The sequence below is a fragment of the Somniosus microcephalus genome, chromosome 3, assembly GCF_052327205.1.
Source record: "Somniosus microcephalus isolate GS21.2 chromosome 3, FLI_Smic_1.0, whole genome shotgun sequence".
Lineage (NCBI taxonomy): Eukaryota > Metazoa > Chordata > Chondrichthyes > Squaliformes > Somniosidae > Somniosus > Somniosus microcephalus.
The window spans coordinates 91,766,307-91,784,668 of NC_140989.1; the positions used below are offsets into that span (position 1 = coordinate 91,766,307).

Consider the following 18,362-nt stretch of genomic DNA (forward strand, 5'->3'; position numbering starts at 1 on the left):
ATTCTCTCCATGTGATGAGAAATGGCTGATACTGGATACAGCAAAGGCTATGGGCCCCGACAACGTCCCAGCTGTCGTGCTGAAGACTTGTGTTCCAGAACTAGTTGCGCCTCTAGCCAAGCTGTTCCAGTACAGCTACAACACTGGCATCTGCCCAACAATGTGGAAAACTGCCCAGGTATGCCCTGTCCACCAAAAACAGGACAAATCCAATCTGGCCAATTACCGCCCCATCAGTCTACTCTCAATCATCAGCAAAGTGATGGAAGGTGTCATGAACTGTGCTTTCAAGCAGCATTTGCCAATAACCAGGTTGCCTATGCTTAGTTTGGGTTCAGCCAGGACCACTCGGCTCGAGAATTCATTACAGCCTTTGTCCAAACATGGACGAAAGAGCTGAATTCCAGAGGTGAGATGAGAGTGACTGCCCTTGACATCAAGGCAGCATTTGACCGATTGTGGCATCAAGGAGCCCTAGTAAAATTGAAGTCAATGGGAATCAGGGGAAAAATTCTCCACTGGCTAGAGTCATACCTAGCACAAAGGAAAGATGGTTGTGGTTTTTGGAGGCCAATCGTCTTAGCCCCAGGACATCGCTGCAGGAGTTCCTCGGGGCAATGTCCTCGGCCCAGCAACTCGCCAAGGCTTCTTCAACAGCACCTCCCAAACCCGTGACCTCTACCATAGAGTCACAGAGTTTTACAGCACAGAAAGAGGCCCTTCGGCCCATCGTGTCTGCGCCGTCCATCAATCCCTGTCCAGTCTAATCCCATTTTCCAGCATTTGGTCCATAGCCTTGTATGCAATGGCATTTCAATTGCTCATCCAAATGCTTCTTGAATGTTGTGAGGATTCCTGCCTCTACCACCCTTTCAGACAGTGAGTTCCAGATTCCAACCACCCTCTGGGTGAAAAAGTTCCTCCTCAAATCCCCTCTAAATCTCCTGCCCCTTACCCTGAATCTATGCCCCCTTGTTATTGACCCCCCTACTAAGGGGAAAAGTTCCTCTTTATCCACCCTATCGATGCCCCTCATCATTTTGTACACCTCAATCAGGTCCCCCCTCAGCCTTCTTTGCTCCAAGGAAAACGACCCCAGCCTGTTTAGCCTTTCTTCATAGCTGAGGCGCTCCATCCCAGGTAACATCCTGGTGAATCTTCTCTGCACCCTCTCCAAAGCAATCACATCCTTCCTATAGTGAGGCGACCAGAACTGCACAGCGTTTTGTACAGCTCCATCATAACCTCCCTGCTCTTATATTCTATGCCTCGGCTAATGAAGGCAAGTATCCCATATGCCTTTTTAACCACCTTATCTACCTGTTCCACTGCCTTCAGGGATCTATGTACATGTACACCAAGGTCCCTCTGACCCTCTGTACTTCCTAGGGTCCTACCACTCATTGTGTATTCCCTTGCCTTATTTGTCCGTCCAAAATGCATCACCTCGCACTTTTCAGGGTTAAATTCCATTTGCCACTTTTCCGCCCATCTGACCAACCCGTTTATATCGTCCTGTAGCCTGAGACTTTCCTCCTCGCAATTTACCACCCCACCAATTTTCGTGTCATCTGCGAACTTACTGATCATACCTTTTACATTCTCATCCAAATCATTTATGTAGATCACAAACAGCAAGGGACCCAGCACTGATCCCTGAGGTACCCCACTGGACACAGGCTTCCAGTCACAAAAGCAACCTTCGACCATCACCCTCTGCCTCCTGCCACTCGGCCAGTTTAGGATCCAAGGCACCCTGGATCCCATGGGCTCTTACCTTCTTGACCAGTCTCCTATGCGGGACTTTGTCAAAAGCTTTACTGAAGTCCATGTAAACCACATCCACAGCATTTCCCTCATCCACACACCTAGTCACCCCCTCGAAAAATTCAATCAGATTGGTCAGACATGATTTACCCTTGACAAAGCCATGCTGACTATCCCCGATTAATCCTTGCCTCTCCAAGTGGTGACTAATTTTGTCCCTCAGAATTTTTTCCAATAATTTCCCTACCACAGATGTTAGGCTCACTGGCCTGTAATTCCCTGGTTTATCCCTGCTACCCTTCTTGAATAATGGTACTACGTTAGCTGTTCTCCAGTCCTCTGGTACATCCCCTGTGGCCAGAGAGGTTCTGAAAATTTGTGTTGGAGCCCCTGCAATCTCCTCCTTTGCCTCACACAACAGCCTGGGATACATCTCGTCCGGGCCTGGGGATTTATCCACTTTTTGGCCTGCTAAAACCGCTAGTACCTCCTCCCTCTCGATGCTAATATGTTCAAGTATGTCACAGTCCCCTTGCCCGATTTCTATGTCTACATCGTCTTTCTCCACAGTGAACACAGATGCAAAAAATTCATTTAAAACCCCGCCTACATCATCTGGCTCTACACACAGATTGCCACTTTGGTCCCTAATGGGCCCAACCCTTTCCCTGGTTATCCTCTTGCCCTTAATATACTTATAAAACATCTTAGGATTTTCCTTTATTTTGCTCGCCAGTGTTATTTCATGGCCCCTCCTTGCCCTCCTAATTTCTCTTTTAAGTATGCCCCTGCACTTTTTATACTCCTAGGGCTTCCTCCGTCTTTAGTCTTTTGTAATTGCCAAAAGCCCCCCTTTTTTTCCTAATGCATTTTTGTATATCCCTTGTCATCCAAGGTTCCCTTTGCTTGTTGGTCCCACCCTTGACCTTTACAGGAACATGTTGGCGTTGTACTCTCTCTATTTCCCTTCTGAAAGTCTCCCACTGTTTTGATGTGGATTTTCCTATAAGTAGCTGCTCCCAGTCCACTTTGGCCAGATCCTGCCTTATCATATTAAAATCGGCCTTCCCCCAATTTAGAACCCTTACTTCCGGGCCGTCTTTGTCTTTTTCCATGACCACCTTAAATCTCACCGAATTATGGTCACTGTCGCCAAAATGCTCTCCTACTGACACTTCCACCACTTGCCCGGCTACATTCCCTAGAATTAGGTCCAGTACCGCCCCCTCTCTTGTAGGACTTTCTACATGTTGGCTCAAAAAGCTCTCTTGGATGCACTTTAAGAATTCTGCACCCTCTAAGCCTTTCACACTCTGACTATCCCAATTAATATTGGGGAAGTTGAAATCCCCCACTATTATTACCCTATTATTTTCGCACTTCTCTGAGATTTGCCTACATATCTGTTCCTCTATCTCCCCCTGACTGTTTGGGGGCCTATAGTACACTCCCAGCAAAGTGCTTGCCCCCTTTTTGTTTTTAAGTTCTACCCATATGGCCTCATTAGAGGAACCCACTAATATATCGTCCCTCCTTACAGCAGTAATTGACTCCTTAATTAATATTGCAACACCCCCTCCCCTTTTACACCCCCCTCTGTCTCGCCTGAAGATTCTATACCCCGGAATATTGAGCTGCCAGTCCTGACCCTCCCTCAACCATGTCTCCGTGATAGCAACAATATCGTACTCCCATGTATTCAACAACAACTTCAGTTCATCCACCTTATTTGCAAGACTCCTTGCATTAAAATAAATGCCTTCCAGCCCTGCCATATTCCCTTTTGCCTTCACATATTTGCTCTGCCTTCCCAGCTGACTTGTTTTTTCCTCCGTATTTGGCTGTAAATCACCCCCTACTATAGCTCCACTCTGTATCCCATCCCCCTGCCAAGTTAGTTTAAACCACCCCCCAACAGTGCTAGCAAACCTCCCCGCAAGGATATTGGTCCCCCTCTGGTTCAGGTGTAAACCGTCCGACTTATACAAGTCCCACCTTTCCCAGAAGCAGACCCAGTGATCCAGGAAACTAAAGCCCTCCCCCCTGCACCATCCCTTTAGCCACGCATTCATCTGTTCTATCTTCCTATTCCTATACTCATTAGCACGTGGCACCGGGAGTAATCCAGAGATTACAACCTTTGAGGTCCTGCTCTTTAATCTTCCACCTAGCTCCCTAAATTCTTGCTGCAGGACCTCATCCCTCTTTTTACCTATGTCGTTGGTACCAATGTGGACCACGACCTCTGGCTGTTCACCCTCCCCCTCCAGAATGCCCTGCAGCCGCTCAGTGACATCCTTGACCCTGGCACCAGGGAGGCAACAAACCATCCTGGATTCACGTCTACGGCCACAGAAACGCCTATCTGTTCCCCTTACTATAGAATCCCCTACCACTATTGCTCTCCCACTCTTTTTCCTCCCTTCCTGGGCAGCAGGAGCACCCCCAGTGCCAGGAAGTTGGCTGCTGCTGCCTTCCCCCAGTGAGTCATCCCCCTCAACAGTATCCAAAGCGGTATACCTGTTTGAGAGGGGAATGGTCACAGGGGTCTCCTGCACTACCTGCCTGCTTCTATTGCTCCGCCTGGTGGTCACCCATTTCCTTTCTTCCTGTGCAGCCCTACCCTGCGGTGTGACCAACTCACTAAACGTGTTATCCACGACCCTCTCAGCATCGTGAATGCTCATCTTGAAGGACCAGGGCAGCAGGCGCATGGGAACACCATCACCTCCAAGTTCCCCTCCAAGTAACACACCATCCTGACTTAGAAATATATCGCCATTCCTTCATCGTCGCTGGGTCAAAATTCTGGAACCTTCACCTCCCGGACTGCAGCAGTTCAAGAAGGCGGCTCACCACCACTTTCTCAAGGGCAATTAGTGGTGAGCAATAAATGCAAATCAGAAATGTAAATGTGCAAGGCATTTATAGTATAATTTAGATGGGGGTCCGTGATTACTAATCTATTTGAAAAGAGGTCATTCAACCAAAGAAGCTTAAGAACCACTGCATTAGAGCACCCAGATCTCTCTTTCTTTACCTGCTTTAATGCTTTCCCCTAAAGGGTGTGTATCTATATTTAGTATTCACTACATGCATAACATTGCACTTTTCCAAGTTAAACATCATTTGCCAGTCACAAGCCCAATGCATCAAGATCTGCCTGAAGCAGTCAAACGTCATCTACAGTCCTGACATGCAGAGAAGCCTCTTATGCGGTATGACTATGACCTCTATTTATCCCCCCCTCCCTTGGGTCCTCCATTGGCAGCCATGCCTTTAGTTGGCTGTCCTACTATGAAATTCCCTCCGCAAAGCTCTTAGCCTCTCTACTTCTCTCCTGTCCTTAAGACCCTCCTTAAAATCCACCTCTTTGACCAAGCCTATAGTCAATCCTCCTGATCTCTCTCTTAGTTGGCATCCATTTCCCCCCACCCCCTCTGTAAAGCTCCTTAGGTTACTTTCTATGTTAAAGATGCTTTATAGATTACTAAATAAATGCAAGTAGTTGATAGATTTTTGCAAAATTTGCCATTTCACCATAAATGTTTGCTTGCTGGGTGTCTATTGCCATGTTTTGACAGCCTATCCTTCATTTATATCATCCTTAGTCTTGCTTTGATTCTGCCTTTTCAGTAGCAAAACTCTAAAACAAATTTCTACGCTAACTGCTACACAACTCGACTAATTTTGAACTTGGAGGAATTAATCTCCAGGAATTACTGTAAAATTGTATTTTCCAAAGAATGTGCCCTATTGAACAAGTATTTTCTTCCAAATTATACACTCTTGCCACACATGTTTATTTATGTGGCCAGCCATTTCAGAGTGTTTCTAATTTTACAATATGTCCCCTCTGAGCTTTATCGGGACTTACGTAATGTTATTAAGCAGGAATGTGGTGATGCTGACTGGTGATGAATGTTAACTACAGATCCTGTATAGCAAACTAGTTTCAAATGGTGTGATTGGATTCTTTTGTAATGCTCACTATGCATTTGCTATTTAATTGCCTCCTTTCTTTAAAGAAAAAGATGATTGCCAGAAAGCCTCAAGAGAACATTGTTCATATTGTATTGAGTAAAGCATAATACCAAGTTACATCTATAACACATTACTGTTCCAACAACAACTTGTATTTATATAGCGCCTTTAACGTAGTAAACCGTCCCAAGGCCCTTCACCGGAGCGTTATCAAACAAATTTTGACACGCTACATGCGATATTAGGATCGGTGACCAAAAGCTTGGTCAAAGAGTTAGGGTTAGGATGATTGGCTATGATAAATTGACCCTTAGTGTTAGGGGGATTAAATACGTGGGGTTACGGGGATCGGTGGGATATGTGTCGGTGCAGGCTCGATGGGCCGAAATGGCCTCTATCTGCACTGTGGGGTTTCTGTGATTCTGTTTTAAGGAGCGTCTTAAAGGAGAAGGGACGGGCGGAGAGGCTTAGGGAGGGAGTTCCAGAGCCTAGGGCACAGGCAGCTTAAGGCACGGCCGCCAGTGGACCAGCGATTGATTTTTTTTTTTTTTAATCGGGATTATGTAAGAAGCCAGAATTAGATGAGCGCAGAGATCTGTTAAGGCTGGAGGAGGTTAGAGATAGGGAGGAGCGAGGCTATGGAGGGATTTGAAAACAAGGAAATTTGAAATCTCTTTGGACCTCCACTGTTTCTACCTTTTCTACCATTTAAATAATACTCTGATCTATCCTTTGGTCCAAAATGGATTATCTCTCACTTACCTGCATTGAAATCCATCTGCCACAGTTTTGCCCACTTACTTAATCTATCAACGTCTCTTTGTAGTTTTATGTTCCCGTCTACACTACTTACTATACCACCAATCTTTGTCGTCGGCAAACTTGGATATATAACTCTCTCTTGTGTTATCTAAGTCATTAATAAATATAGTGAATAGTTGATGCCCCAGCACAGATCCTTGTGGGACACCACTAGTCAATTCCTTCCAATTCTAGTACATACCCATTATCCCTATTCTCTGTCTTCTACCTAACCAATCTTCTAACCAGGTCAATGACTTGCCTTCAAATTCCATGAGCTTTAATTTTAGCTAACAGTACCTTATGTGGAACCTTATCAAATGCCATCTGGAAGTCCATATAAACTACATCCATAGACATTCCCCTATCGACTATAATTATTTCCTCAAAAAATCCAATTAGATTCGTTAGACATGACCTACCCTTTATAAATCCATGTTGGCTCTCTAATCAGCTCAAATTTCTCTTAAGTGCTCAGTAATTCTAACCTTAATTATAGATTCCAATAATTTCCCCACAACAGATGTTAAATTAACAGGTCTATAATTTCTCAGTTTTTCTCTCTCTCTCTCTCCTTTACATTTGCAATTTTTCAATCCCAGTGGCCAGGGAGGGTTTTGGAATCGGCTAGGGAACATAGTTTGTGCTGGGGGCCAAAAAAATGATTTTGGTCTTCCTGATGTTTAATTGGAGGAAATTGTGCTGCATCCCAGACTGGATGTCTGATGAGCAGGCTGACAACACACAGTGGAGGGATCAAGTGAGGTGGTAATGAGATATTGCTTGGCGTCGTCCGCATACATGTGAAACCTGATGTTGCAGCATGTAAATGTGGAATAGGAGAGGGCCAAGAATAGATGCTTGGGAGCTCCAGAGGTGATGGTACAGGGCTGGAAAGAGAAGCCATTGTAGGTGATTCTCTGGCTATGATTGGATAGTGTAATCAAATGCCCCTTTTGTCAGGATGGCCAACACTTGTATCATGCCTTTGTGTTCTTGAAATCGATTCAATTCAGTCAACCGCTGGAGCTTAGATGGCCGCCACCATCCACTCCCCATGGTCCTGCTGCCCATTGTGAGTGAATGTACACTTCATCACAATAGCTAAGAATGCAACCAAGCAAGGGCAGTCTCACTCAGCTGGATAATGGAGGAGAGGCATTGGAGCAGGATGGCGTAGTCAACTGTGTCAAAGGCCGTAGAGAGGTCGCGAAGGCGGGATAGTGCACCATGGTCACAGTCATGGAGTATGTCGTTTGTGACTTTGATTAGGCCCATTTCAGTGCTTGACTGGAATCGAACCTTGTTTGAAGAGATTCAAATATGGAGTTGAAAGAAAAATGGACATCTATTTGAGAAGCGACAAGAACTTTGGAGAGGAATGGGAGGTTGAAGGTGGGGCAGTGGCTGACGAGGACAGAGGGGTAAAAGGTGGATGTCTTGAGGGGGAGGTGATGATGGTTTTGAAAGTAATGGGGACAGTGCCTTGAGGAGAGGGAACCATTTACTAGCTAGCACAGGGGCCTGGATGGGAAGTTGGGTAGTTAACGGTTTACTGGAAATGGTGTTAAAGGAGCAGGTGATGGGTTTCATGGACAAGATGAGCTTGGAGAAGGCATGAGGGGAGATAAGACACTGGTTCAGGACTAGGGCAGTGGGAAATTTGGGGTAGGTTTGGCATGGTGGGCAAGAGGAAGTGGGTAACAGAAGAGGCAGCTGAACGGATGGTATCAATTTTAATAATGAAGTCCATGAGCTACTTACACTTGTTGGAGGTGAGGGTGTATGGGACAGGGGAGACTGGTTTAAGGATATGGCTAGTAATGGAGAAATGAACCCAGGGTTTATCTTTCCATTCCAGGATGACCCTGGAGTACTGAGCAGTTTTGACAGGAGAGTAGAGTCTGATGGTGCTTGATGTGGTCCAGCCAAAAAGTAGTGCGCCAGATGCATTCAATACTGCGACTGAAATTGGGAGCTTTACTGGGGGTATGACCAAATTTTACTGGGGAGATGGACTGCAAGGTGGAGTTGAGGGAGAGATTGAACAGATCAACAGCTGCAGAAGTATTGTGAAGAACAGAGTGCCAAAGGCTAGACAATTGGGAGTTTGAAAGTGCAGTTGTAAGTACCATTTGGGGAAAGATTTTTCCAGCTGCAGACATGCAAGTGTTGGAAGGCAGTTGTGAGGGATACAAGGAAGTGATCAGAGGTGGCCTTCTCCTGTGATTGAGACAGTGGGAATAGAGAGGTGACATGAACTGGCATGGTCGAGGGGGTGGCCGTGAATATGGGTTGGGAAAACAGGAAGGCAGTGAACTCTGAGGAAAGAGGGCAAGGTGAATTGAGATGGAGGTTGAAATCACCAAGGATGTAGAGTCGCTCGGTGCAGAGGCTGATGGAGGAAAGCATTGAGGATATCTTGATGAGAAACTCTGGGTGGGGTTTGGATGGACAGTAGAGAATGAGGATTTTAAAGAAAAGGTGAGAGAGGTGGAACAAGGTGAGGTGCCCAAAGGAGGAGATGGTGCTAGAGGGGTAAGGAGAGACACCAAAAATATTGGTAAACACTCCGTAACATCACCCAGAAGGTTAATAAGGCTGAGCTAAACTTAAACCGAGGTTAGCCACAATTGAGATAAGTAAGAATAATTCCAATATGGAGTATGCTTTTCATCTTTCCGAGTATACAAATTTTAGAAATTTCATGTAACTTTTGGAAATAATTATGGTTTGATATCTTTCTGATCTAAAAGGCATTGAAATTGCAGAAAATGTAAATCATAGTATTTTCTGACTAATGCTGATCTTACAATGCAGAAAAACCACAGTAGATCAATTCACTAATCTATAACTGGACATATTTTCTAATAAACTATCCAAACAGTTCAGCTATCCATAAGCTAGCCAGGGGGCCTTCTGTTCTTTGCTACCTTTGGTATGAATATGTAAAACTAAACACAATTTTAATTTCATATGTTCCTTATTGAATTTGATGCTCATCAACACTAGTTCCATAACAATATGTTTATTGAGGCCTCAAGCTTTCTTTTGAAGGGGGTGGTGCAAAAGCAATGTTAAACTGTAACTGCAATCTTGATTTTTTTTTCTCCTTGCATGTTGTCTGAAGAAAGACTGACTTTCAGTCATGTTTGACTATTTTGGTGAGAACTTCGACTAACCGACTATTTGGGTCAATACAAATACTTTAGATTTTAAGTTTTGGGAGGCAATTTGTCTCCATGTTGAGTTTCTGATCTCAGCCAAGTTGTTGGGAGACATGCAAATTACGTGAAAAGGCTTCCCCAGAGGGAATGTAAAGCAACACTTTCAGGTTTGGGATTGGGTCAGGTAAGGATGGGAAGGGATGGAATTTTTAGTAAGGAAAATGGAAGTTTCATGATTACTCATCTTTTGTAAATTTTGTGCAACAATACAGTCATTTATATGGAACATTTCAAGATGGGGAAATAATTCCTAATATCAGATGGGTTAGTGACATTTTTCAATTACAGTATTCTATTATTAGAGAGAGCATATTCTAGAACATTAGCATGAAAATTAGGATGTGAAATATATACAGAGAACCTTTTTTTTTTGTCTACTGTTACAAATTATCTACAGCATTAGGATCTGCCATGCTATTAATCAGGGGTGGAAGGGAACAAATTGCACCAAGCCAAAACATGAATATTTCCATTGATAAGCATATATAATGGATGGTTTCAGCAATCCATAAAGCAACCTCAAATGTCTTCGTGCAAGTAGCCTATTACATGATTGTGAAATATGTATAATATCCGTAAACATGTTTTCTACAATAAATCAGTGCAATTCATTGTTGAATAAAAAATATTTTGAACAGTTGTATTACAATATCATGTGTTTATGTCCAGGGCCTTGTATGGGGTGTAGTGTATAAACTTCCAGATGGAAAGGAAGACGAGGTGAAGGAATATCTTGACTTTCGAGAAAAAGATGGTTACAGGACTATTACTGTTACATTTTATCCTAAGGATACTTCAATAGATCCTTTCCCTGTGATGCAATACATAGGAACATGTGATAATCCCAATTACTTGGGCCCAGCACCCTTGGAAGACATGGCGCTGCAGATTTTAAATGCTGTTGGGCAGAGTGGAAGGAACACAGAGTACTTATTTGAACTTGCTGACTCCTTACGAAAGCTTGTTCCAGAAGATACAGATGAGCACCTCTTTTCATTGGAGAAAATGGTCAAGGAACTTTTAGAGAGAAATGGAAAAAGTAACTGTATATAAAGGATTGAGGCAACAAAGTAGGCTTGGAACAAAGACTGTTTTCACTTTAACCCCTTCTTACTCTTTATTTAATTTATTCTTACTGTATCACTATTATTCCTGACAATTGCCCACCAAAACAGAGTAGAAGGTATTAAATGCAATGCTGATGACCTTAGTGTGATATCTAAAATGTGTATGTGTAATCCATGTATCCTGCCTATCAGAATTGGTGTTCTCATTGTTCAACCGTGGTCCTTAGCAAAGCAAAAGTCATGCTTGCTCTAGAGATGTAATTGCACGATAAAACTGGTATAGATTAATCCCAAGAATAGGTATTATGGGCAATATCATCATCTGCTATAATACTGCCATAACATCTAAGTGGAGAAGCTACAAGTTAAATTTCAACTTGGCAGGATTATATGATCATCCAGTAAAATGTCAGCCTTTATTGTTGCTGGAAACAGCAGACATTCAGGGATTAAAATCAATGTACAGGAAACTCTTTTATCCGGCACCGATGGGACCGGCGTGGTGCCGGCTGATCAAAAAGTCCAGATTACAGAGAGGCATACTTACCAAGGTACGAGAGTCCCGTACACGGCCACAGGTGCAGGAGTCCCTGTTGCACGGCCACAGGTTCAGGAACCCCGGTTACACGGCCACAGATCCAGGAACCCCGGTTACACGGCCACTAATATATAGTAAAAATTACCTGAACCTACTCCTGAATTTTGCCAGTTGAGAGATTTCTGGATATTTAGATGCCGGTTAAAAGAGAGTTTCCTGTATTAAGTATACAGTAGATCTATGTTGGAATGCAAAATTTGTCCCAGAAGTTGATCTGTGTATGTACAACATTTGATAATTGAAGCTTTTTTACTGTAAATTGCCAGCTCTGTAGCTCATCTCAACAGAATCTAGAGAACACTTAAATAAAAACAGAAAATGCTGGAAATACTCAGCAGGTCAGGCAGCATCTGTGGAGAGAGAAACAAAGTTAATGTTTCAGGTCAATGACCTTTCATTAGAACTGGAAAAAGTTAGAGATGTAACAGTTTTTAAGCAAGTACAGAGGTGGGGTGGGGGAGGAGAGAAAAGAACAAAATGGAAGGTCTGCGTTAGGCTGAAAGGCAGGAGTGATTAAATGACAAAAAGGGATGATGGTGCAAGGCAAAAGGGAGTGGTAATGGGACAAGTAAAGAAACAAAAGATTTGTCCAGAGGAGGTGTAAATGGCAACAGCAGAATCATTACAAGCACCTGCTGTCTGAAATAAATGGAAGCGATGGTTATGATCTGAAATTATTGAACTCTATCTTGAGTCTGCTAGGCTACCTTCATAGCCTTGCACCATCATCCCATTTTTGTCATTTAATCTCTCCTGCCTTGTATCCTATCAAAGACCCCTTTTGTTCTTTCCTCCCCTGTTTCTCACCCCTGCCCCTGTACTTGCTTAAAACCTGTTACATCTCTAACTTTTTCCAGTTCTGATGAAAGGTCAATGACTTGAAACATTAGCTCTGTTTCTCTCTCCACAGATGCAGCCTGACCTGCTGAGTATTTCCAGTATTTTTGATTTTTATTTCAGATTTCCAACATCCGCAGTATTTTGCTTTTGTACTAGAGAACACTTGTGCTGAATATTCTCTGTGATTAGTCTAAGCCAAACTAGAAAATGTCCAGATTGCACACAAGTTTGTGTACATGGTTTATGAACAATGTACTTGAGGATTTTAAAACATTGAATCGATATACTGATTTCTGTCAAATAAATACTTAGATATTTGGAAAAGATGAGATTGCAAACTACAATGAGCCATAATTATATTCAGAATGTAAAGCTATGAATAAAAATACATATGATCATTTTTAGTTAGTTTGAAGCTATAATAGAAGCTAGTCAGAGGTTTTTGACTTGCACTGAAAATTACTTTTAAATCGGGGATTGCTCTAAGGCACCATTGTAATTCACATTTGTCAAGCTGCTGTCTTTTAGCAAATGTGATCCTGTGCTTCATGAATGTGATATACAGTAATATCGTCATGATCGAACCGTACCAGTTTCGAATGAACCTAAAAAAAAAGACATTTTAAAAAAAATAAATGCAATACCAGTAATGGGAATGGTGGTTGGAAATGTATTCATTCTCCGGTGTTTACTGATGGATAATGCCAAATTTTACAAATCGTAAGTTCTAATTTAAGCTCGAGTGAGAATCATGTTTTACGCGGTATTGACTGCTATTATTTAAGGCTTGAAACTTAACAATCCTAATTTCTATTTGGTATGACCTGTTTAACACACAGCAATTTTATTACCCCAAGTTGAATTAATTTCATGACTCCATCATTTTCTAATTGGAAAAAGACATTCCATGGAATCTTACAGCACAGAAGGAGGCCATTCGGCCCGTCGTGCTTATGCCGGCTCTTTGAAAGAGCTGTCCAATTTAGTCCCACATCCCAGCTTTTTCCCCATAACCCTGCAAATTAATTCTCTTCAAATTCATGTCCAATTGCTCTTTGAAAGTTCCTATGGAATCTAATTCCACCACCCTTTCAGGTAGTGTGTTCCAGATCATCACAACCCTTTGCATGAAATAATTTCTCATTTCCCCTCTAGTTCTTTTGCCAATTATTTGAAATCTATCACCTCTGGTTACTGACCCACCTACATGCTCTATCAAAATCCATCATAATTTTGATCACTTCTATTAGGTCTCCCCTTCACTTTCCCAATCCAGCTTCTCCAATCTCTCCACATAACTGAAGTCCCTCATAAGAATATAATAGGAGCAGGAGTAGGCCATACAGCCCCTCGAGCCTGCTCCACCATTCATTAAAAACCTGGCTGATCTTCGACCTCAACTCCACTTTCCTGCCTCCCTATATCGCTTGATTGTCTTAGAGTTAAAAATATATTGATCTCAGCCTTGAATATACTCAATGACTGAGCATCAGCGGCCTTCTGGGATAGAGAATTTCAAAGATTCATAACCCTCAGTGAAGACATTTCTCCTCATCTCAGTCCTAAATGGCCGACCCCTTATCCTGAGACTATGCCCCCCTTGTTCTAGACTCTCCAGCCAGGGGAAACAGCCTCTCAGCATCTACCCTGTCAAGTCCTCTCAGAATCTTATGTTTTAATGAGATCATCTCTCATTCTTCTGAACTCCAGCGAGTATAGGCCTATTTTACTCAATCCTCATAGGACAACCCTCTCATTCCACGAATCAATCTAGTGGATCTTTGTTGCACTGCCTCTAAGGCAAGTAGTATCCTTCCTTGGGTACGGAGACTAAAACTGTACATGGTACTCCAGGTGTGGTGTCACCAAAGCTTTGTACAATTGCAGCAACTCATCCCTGGTATCATCCTGGTAAACCTCCTCTGTGCCCTCTCCAAGGACTTGACATCCTTCCTAAAGTGCGATGCCCAGAATTGTACACCATACTCCAGCTGAGGCCTAACCAATGATTTGTAAAGGTTCAGCATAACTTCCTTGCAATGCCCCTATTTATAAAGCCAATTATCCATATGCTTTCTTAACTACCTCATCAACTTGGCCCTGCCACCTTCAAGGATTTGTGAATATGCAGCCCCAGGTCCCTCTGCTGTTGCACTCCCATCAAAATAGCACTATTTAGATTATACTACCTCTCCATGTTTTTTCTCTCCCAAAGTGCATCACTTCACACTTACCTGTAATAAATTGCATCTGCCATGTGTTTGCCCATTTCACCAGTCTGTCTATGTCCCCCCTGAAATCTGCTACTATTCTGCTCCTTTACTACATTGCCAAGTTTTGGATTATCTGCAAACTTTGAAATTGTACTGTCTATAACCAAGTCCAGGTTATTTATATATAACAAGAAAAACAATGGTCCTATTACCGACCCCTGGAGGACCCTGCTGCATAATTGTCTCCAGTCAGTAAAACATCCGCTCACCACTACTCTCTGCCCCCATCCCTCAACTAATTACGTAGCCAAGTTACCACCAACCCCTTTAATACCATGTGCTTCTATTTTCCAAATAATGATGCATCACAGAAACCTACAAATGTCCCCTGCAGTTATATAAAAAAATAAGTATTATGTGGTACTTTATCAAATGCCTTTTGAAAGTCCATATATACATCAACTGCACTACTTCCCTCTGTTATTTCATCAAAGAATTCAATCAGGTTAGTCAGACATGATTTGCATTTAACAAATCCGTGTTGGCTGTCCCTTATTAACCCATGCTTTTCCAAGTGAGAATTAATTTTGTCCTCGACAATGGTCTCTAGTAGATTTACCACCATTAGACTGATTGGCCTGTAGCGACCAGGTTTATCCCTTGCCCCTTTTTTTCCAATGTTTGCAGTCCTCTGGCACCACTCCCATATCTAAGGAGGAATGAAAGTTTGTGGTCAGAACTTCTGCTATCTCCACCCTAACTTCCCTCAGCAACCTAGAATGCATCCCATCTGGACTGGGTGACTTGTTGACTTTGAGCGGTCTATTTTGAATCTATACAATATCTCTATTCGCCCTTCCTCTACTGCAACATTAACTTCATCCTCTTTTGTGAAGACAGATGCAAAATACTCATTCAGTACCTCAGTCATGCCCTCTGCCTCAAGAAGATTTCTTGTCCCTAATCGACCCCACTATTCCTTTAACTACCCTTTAACTTTTTATATGTTTATAAAAGATTTTTGGGTTCACTTTTATGTTACCTGCTAATCTTTTCTCATACTCTCTTTGCCCCAATATCCTTTTTTAATTTCCCCAGCACTCTGTATTCTACCTGGTTTTCTACTGTATTCTGCACTTGACATTTGTCCTAAATTACATTACATAGAATATACAGCACAGAAATAGGCCATTCAGCCCAACTAGTTTTTGCTGTGTCAGCTGTGGTTCAGTGGTAGCACTCTTGCCTCTGAGTCAGAAGGTTGTGGGTTCAAGTCCCACTCCAGTGACTTGAGCACAAAACTCTAGGCTGACAGTGCAGTGCTGAGGGAATGCTGCACTGTCAGAGGTGCCGTCTTTCAGATGAGACGTTAACCCGAGGCCCTGTCTGCTCTCTCAGGTGGACATAAAAGATCCCGTGACATTATTTTGAAGAACAGGGGAGTTATCCCGGTGTCAGAGCCAATATTTATCCCTCAATCAACATAACAAAAACATATTATCTGGTCATTATCACATTGCTGTTTGTGGGAGCTTGCTGTGTACAATTTGGCTGCCGCATTTCCTACATTACAAGTGACTACACTTCAAAAGTACTTCATTGGCTGTAAGTGCTTTGGGATGTCCTGAGGTCATGAAAGATGCTATATAAATGCAGGTCTTTCTTTAAGTCTTTCTTTATACTCCACATGAGTCTCCTCCCATTCCATCTGCCTTTCAGCATATCTTTCTATTCCCTTTTCTCTCATGTAGTCATCTAGTTTCCTTTTGAAAGCATCCATGCTATTTGCCTCAACCAGTTCCACATTCTAATCACTCTTGAATAAAGAAATTTCTCCTTATTTCCCTATTGGATTTATTACTATCTATGATTCTATCTTGTATTTATGGCCCCTAGTTTTGGATTTTCAAGTGGAAACATTCGCTCCACATCTATCCTGTCCAACCCATTCATAATTTTAAAGATCTCTATCAGGATACCTCTAAGTCTCTTTTCTAAAGAAAAAGACCTAATCTGTTCAATCTTTCCCAATAGCTGTAATTTCTCAGTTCTGGTACCATCCTTGTAAATCTTTTTTGCACTTTCTCCAGTGCTTCTATATCCTTTTTATAATATGGAGACCAGAACTATGCACAGTCCTCTAAGTGTGGCCTGACCAGGGTCCTATACAAGTTTAACATAACTTCACTACTTTTGAATTCCATACACCTAGAAATAAATCCCAGTGCTTTGTTTGCATTTTTAATTGTTTTGCTAACCTTTTTCTGTTTTATTTTAACCTCTTATTTCCTTTGTCATCCAGGGAGCTCTAGCTTTGGATAGCCCATATTTCCTCCTTATGAGAATATGCTTGGTTGGTACTCGAAGTATCTTGAAGGCCTGCCATTGCTTATTTACTGTTTTCCTGGCCAATCTTTCTTTCCAGTCCAACAGTCCCTTCTCAAATCACTGAAATTGGTTCTCTTCCAGTTGGGTATTTTCATCTTTGATTTTTCTTTGTCCCTTTCCATAACTACTTTAAACCTAATTATATTATGATCACTATTACCCAGATGTTCTCCCACTGAAATACACTCCACTTGCCCTACTTAATTCCCTAGAACTAGATCCAGCATTGCTTCATTCCTCGTAGGGCTAGAAACATACTGATTAAGCAAGTTCTCCTGTACACATTTTAGGAATTTTTCACCCTCCTTGCCCTTTACTCTTTTTTCCCTCCCCAATCTATATTAGGATAATTGAAGTCCCCAACTATTACTGCTCTATTACTTTTATGTTTCTCTGAAATTTGAGTACAGATTTGCTCCTCTATCTCCTTTTCACTATTTGGGGGGGGTCTATAATAAAGACAATATAACCACTCTTTTTCTGTTCCTTAACTCTAACCAAATAGATTCAGTCTTTGAACCCTCTAGTATATCGCCCTTCCGTAGAACTGTAATATTCTTGATTAAGCCTGCCATCCCCCTCCTGTCTTTTTTTCCTTCACTATGTCTCCTGAATACATTGTAGCCAGGAATGTTCAGTTCCCATTCCTGTCCATGTTTAAACCAGGTCTCCATTATAGCCACTATATCATAACCCCATGTGGCAACTTGCACCTGTAACTCGTCAACCTTATTTGTAACACGCCTCGCCTTAACAAACATGCATTCCAACACCATCCTAGTCGGCTTTGCTTTTTTCCTCCACCTAACTTCTGCTCTTTCTACACTATTCTTTGTTTTGTTGCTGTTTGTCCCTCCTAATTTTCTATGCACCTTGTCTCCACTCACTGCTGTTACATCCTGGTGGCCCTCCCTCTGCCAAATTAGTTTAAACTCTTCCCCCACAGCACTAGTTAACCTTCCCACGAGGACATTTGTCCCAGCCCTCTTCAGGTCCTACCTGCCCCAGGAATCTGAAGCCCACCCTCTGCACCACTTCTCCAGCCATGCTTCTTCATCTACACTATCTTCTTGTTTCTGTTATCACTAGCACAAGGCACTGGGAGTAATCAAAAGATTACCAATTTATGGACGTTTTTGCAACTTTTGTATCCACCAGAGGGGGCAGCTAGGGCTTCGCTTTAACAGTTCATCTGAAAGATAGCACCTTCAACAGTGTAGCACTACTGCACTGAAGTGTCGGCCTGGATTATGTGCTCGTCTCTCGAGTGGGTCTTGAACCCACAAACACCTGACTCGGGTGAGAATGCTGTCACTGAGCCAATACTGACACCGAGTAGAATTTTAGCTGCAGAAATGATTAGTGAAAGCCTTGGCCCTAAACCTCCATTAAGATTGAACAGTCAAGTTTTAAATCGAAGCACATTAAGATAGGAGTAATTCGCTGGAAAATGTTGCTGGTACAATGCCCACAATTA

The 18,362-nt window shown here is 42.6% G+C and overlaps 1 protein-coding gene across 2 annotated transcripts in view; it reads left to right on the top strand.

Annotated features, from left to right (window-relative positions):
• Positions 1–11,793, top strand: part of chac2 (ChaC, cation transport regulator homolog 2 (E. coli)) — a 30,507-nt gene extending 18,714 nt beyond the window's left edge. For both annotated transcript variants that reach the window (XM_085981329.1, XM_085981330.1), the window contains one exon: positions 10,449–11,793. In XM_085981329.1, the coding sequence (XP_085837455.1) occupies positions 10,449–10,832 (384 nt within the window). In that variant the 3' untranslated portion in view covers positions 10,833–11,793. The remainder of the gene's footprint in view (positions 1–10,448) is intronic.
• The last annotated feature ends 6,569 nt before the right edge of the window (positions 11,794–18,362 follow it).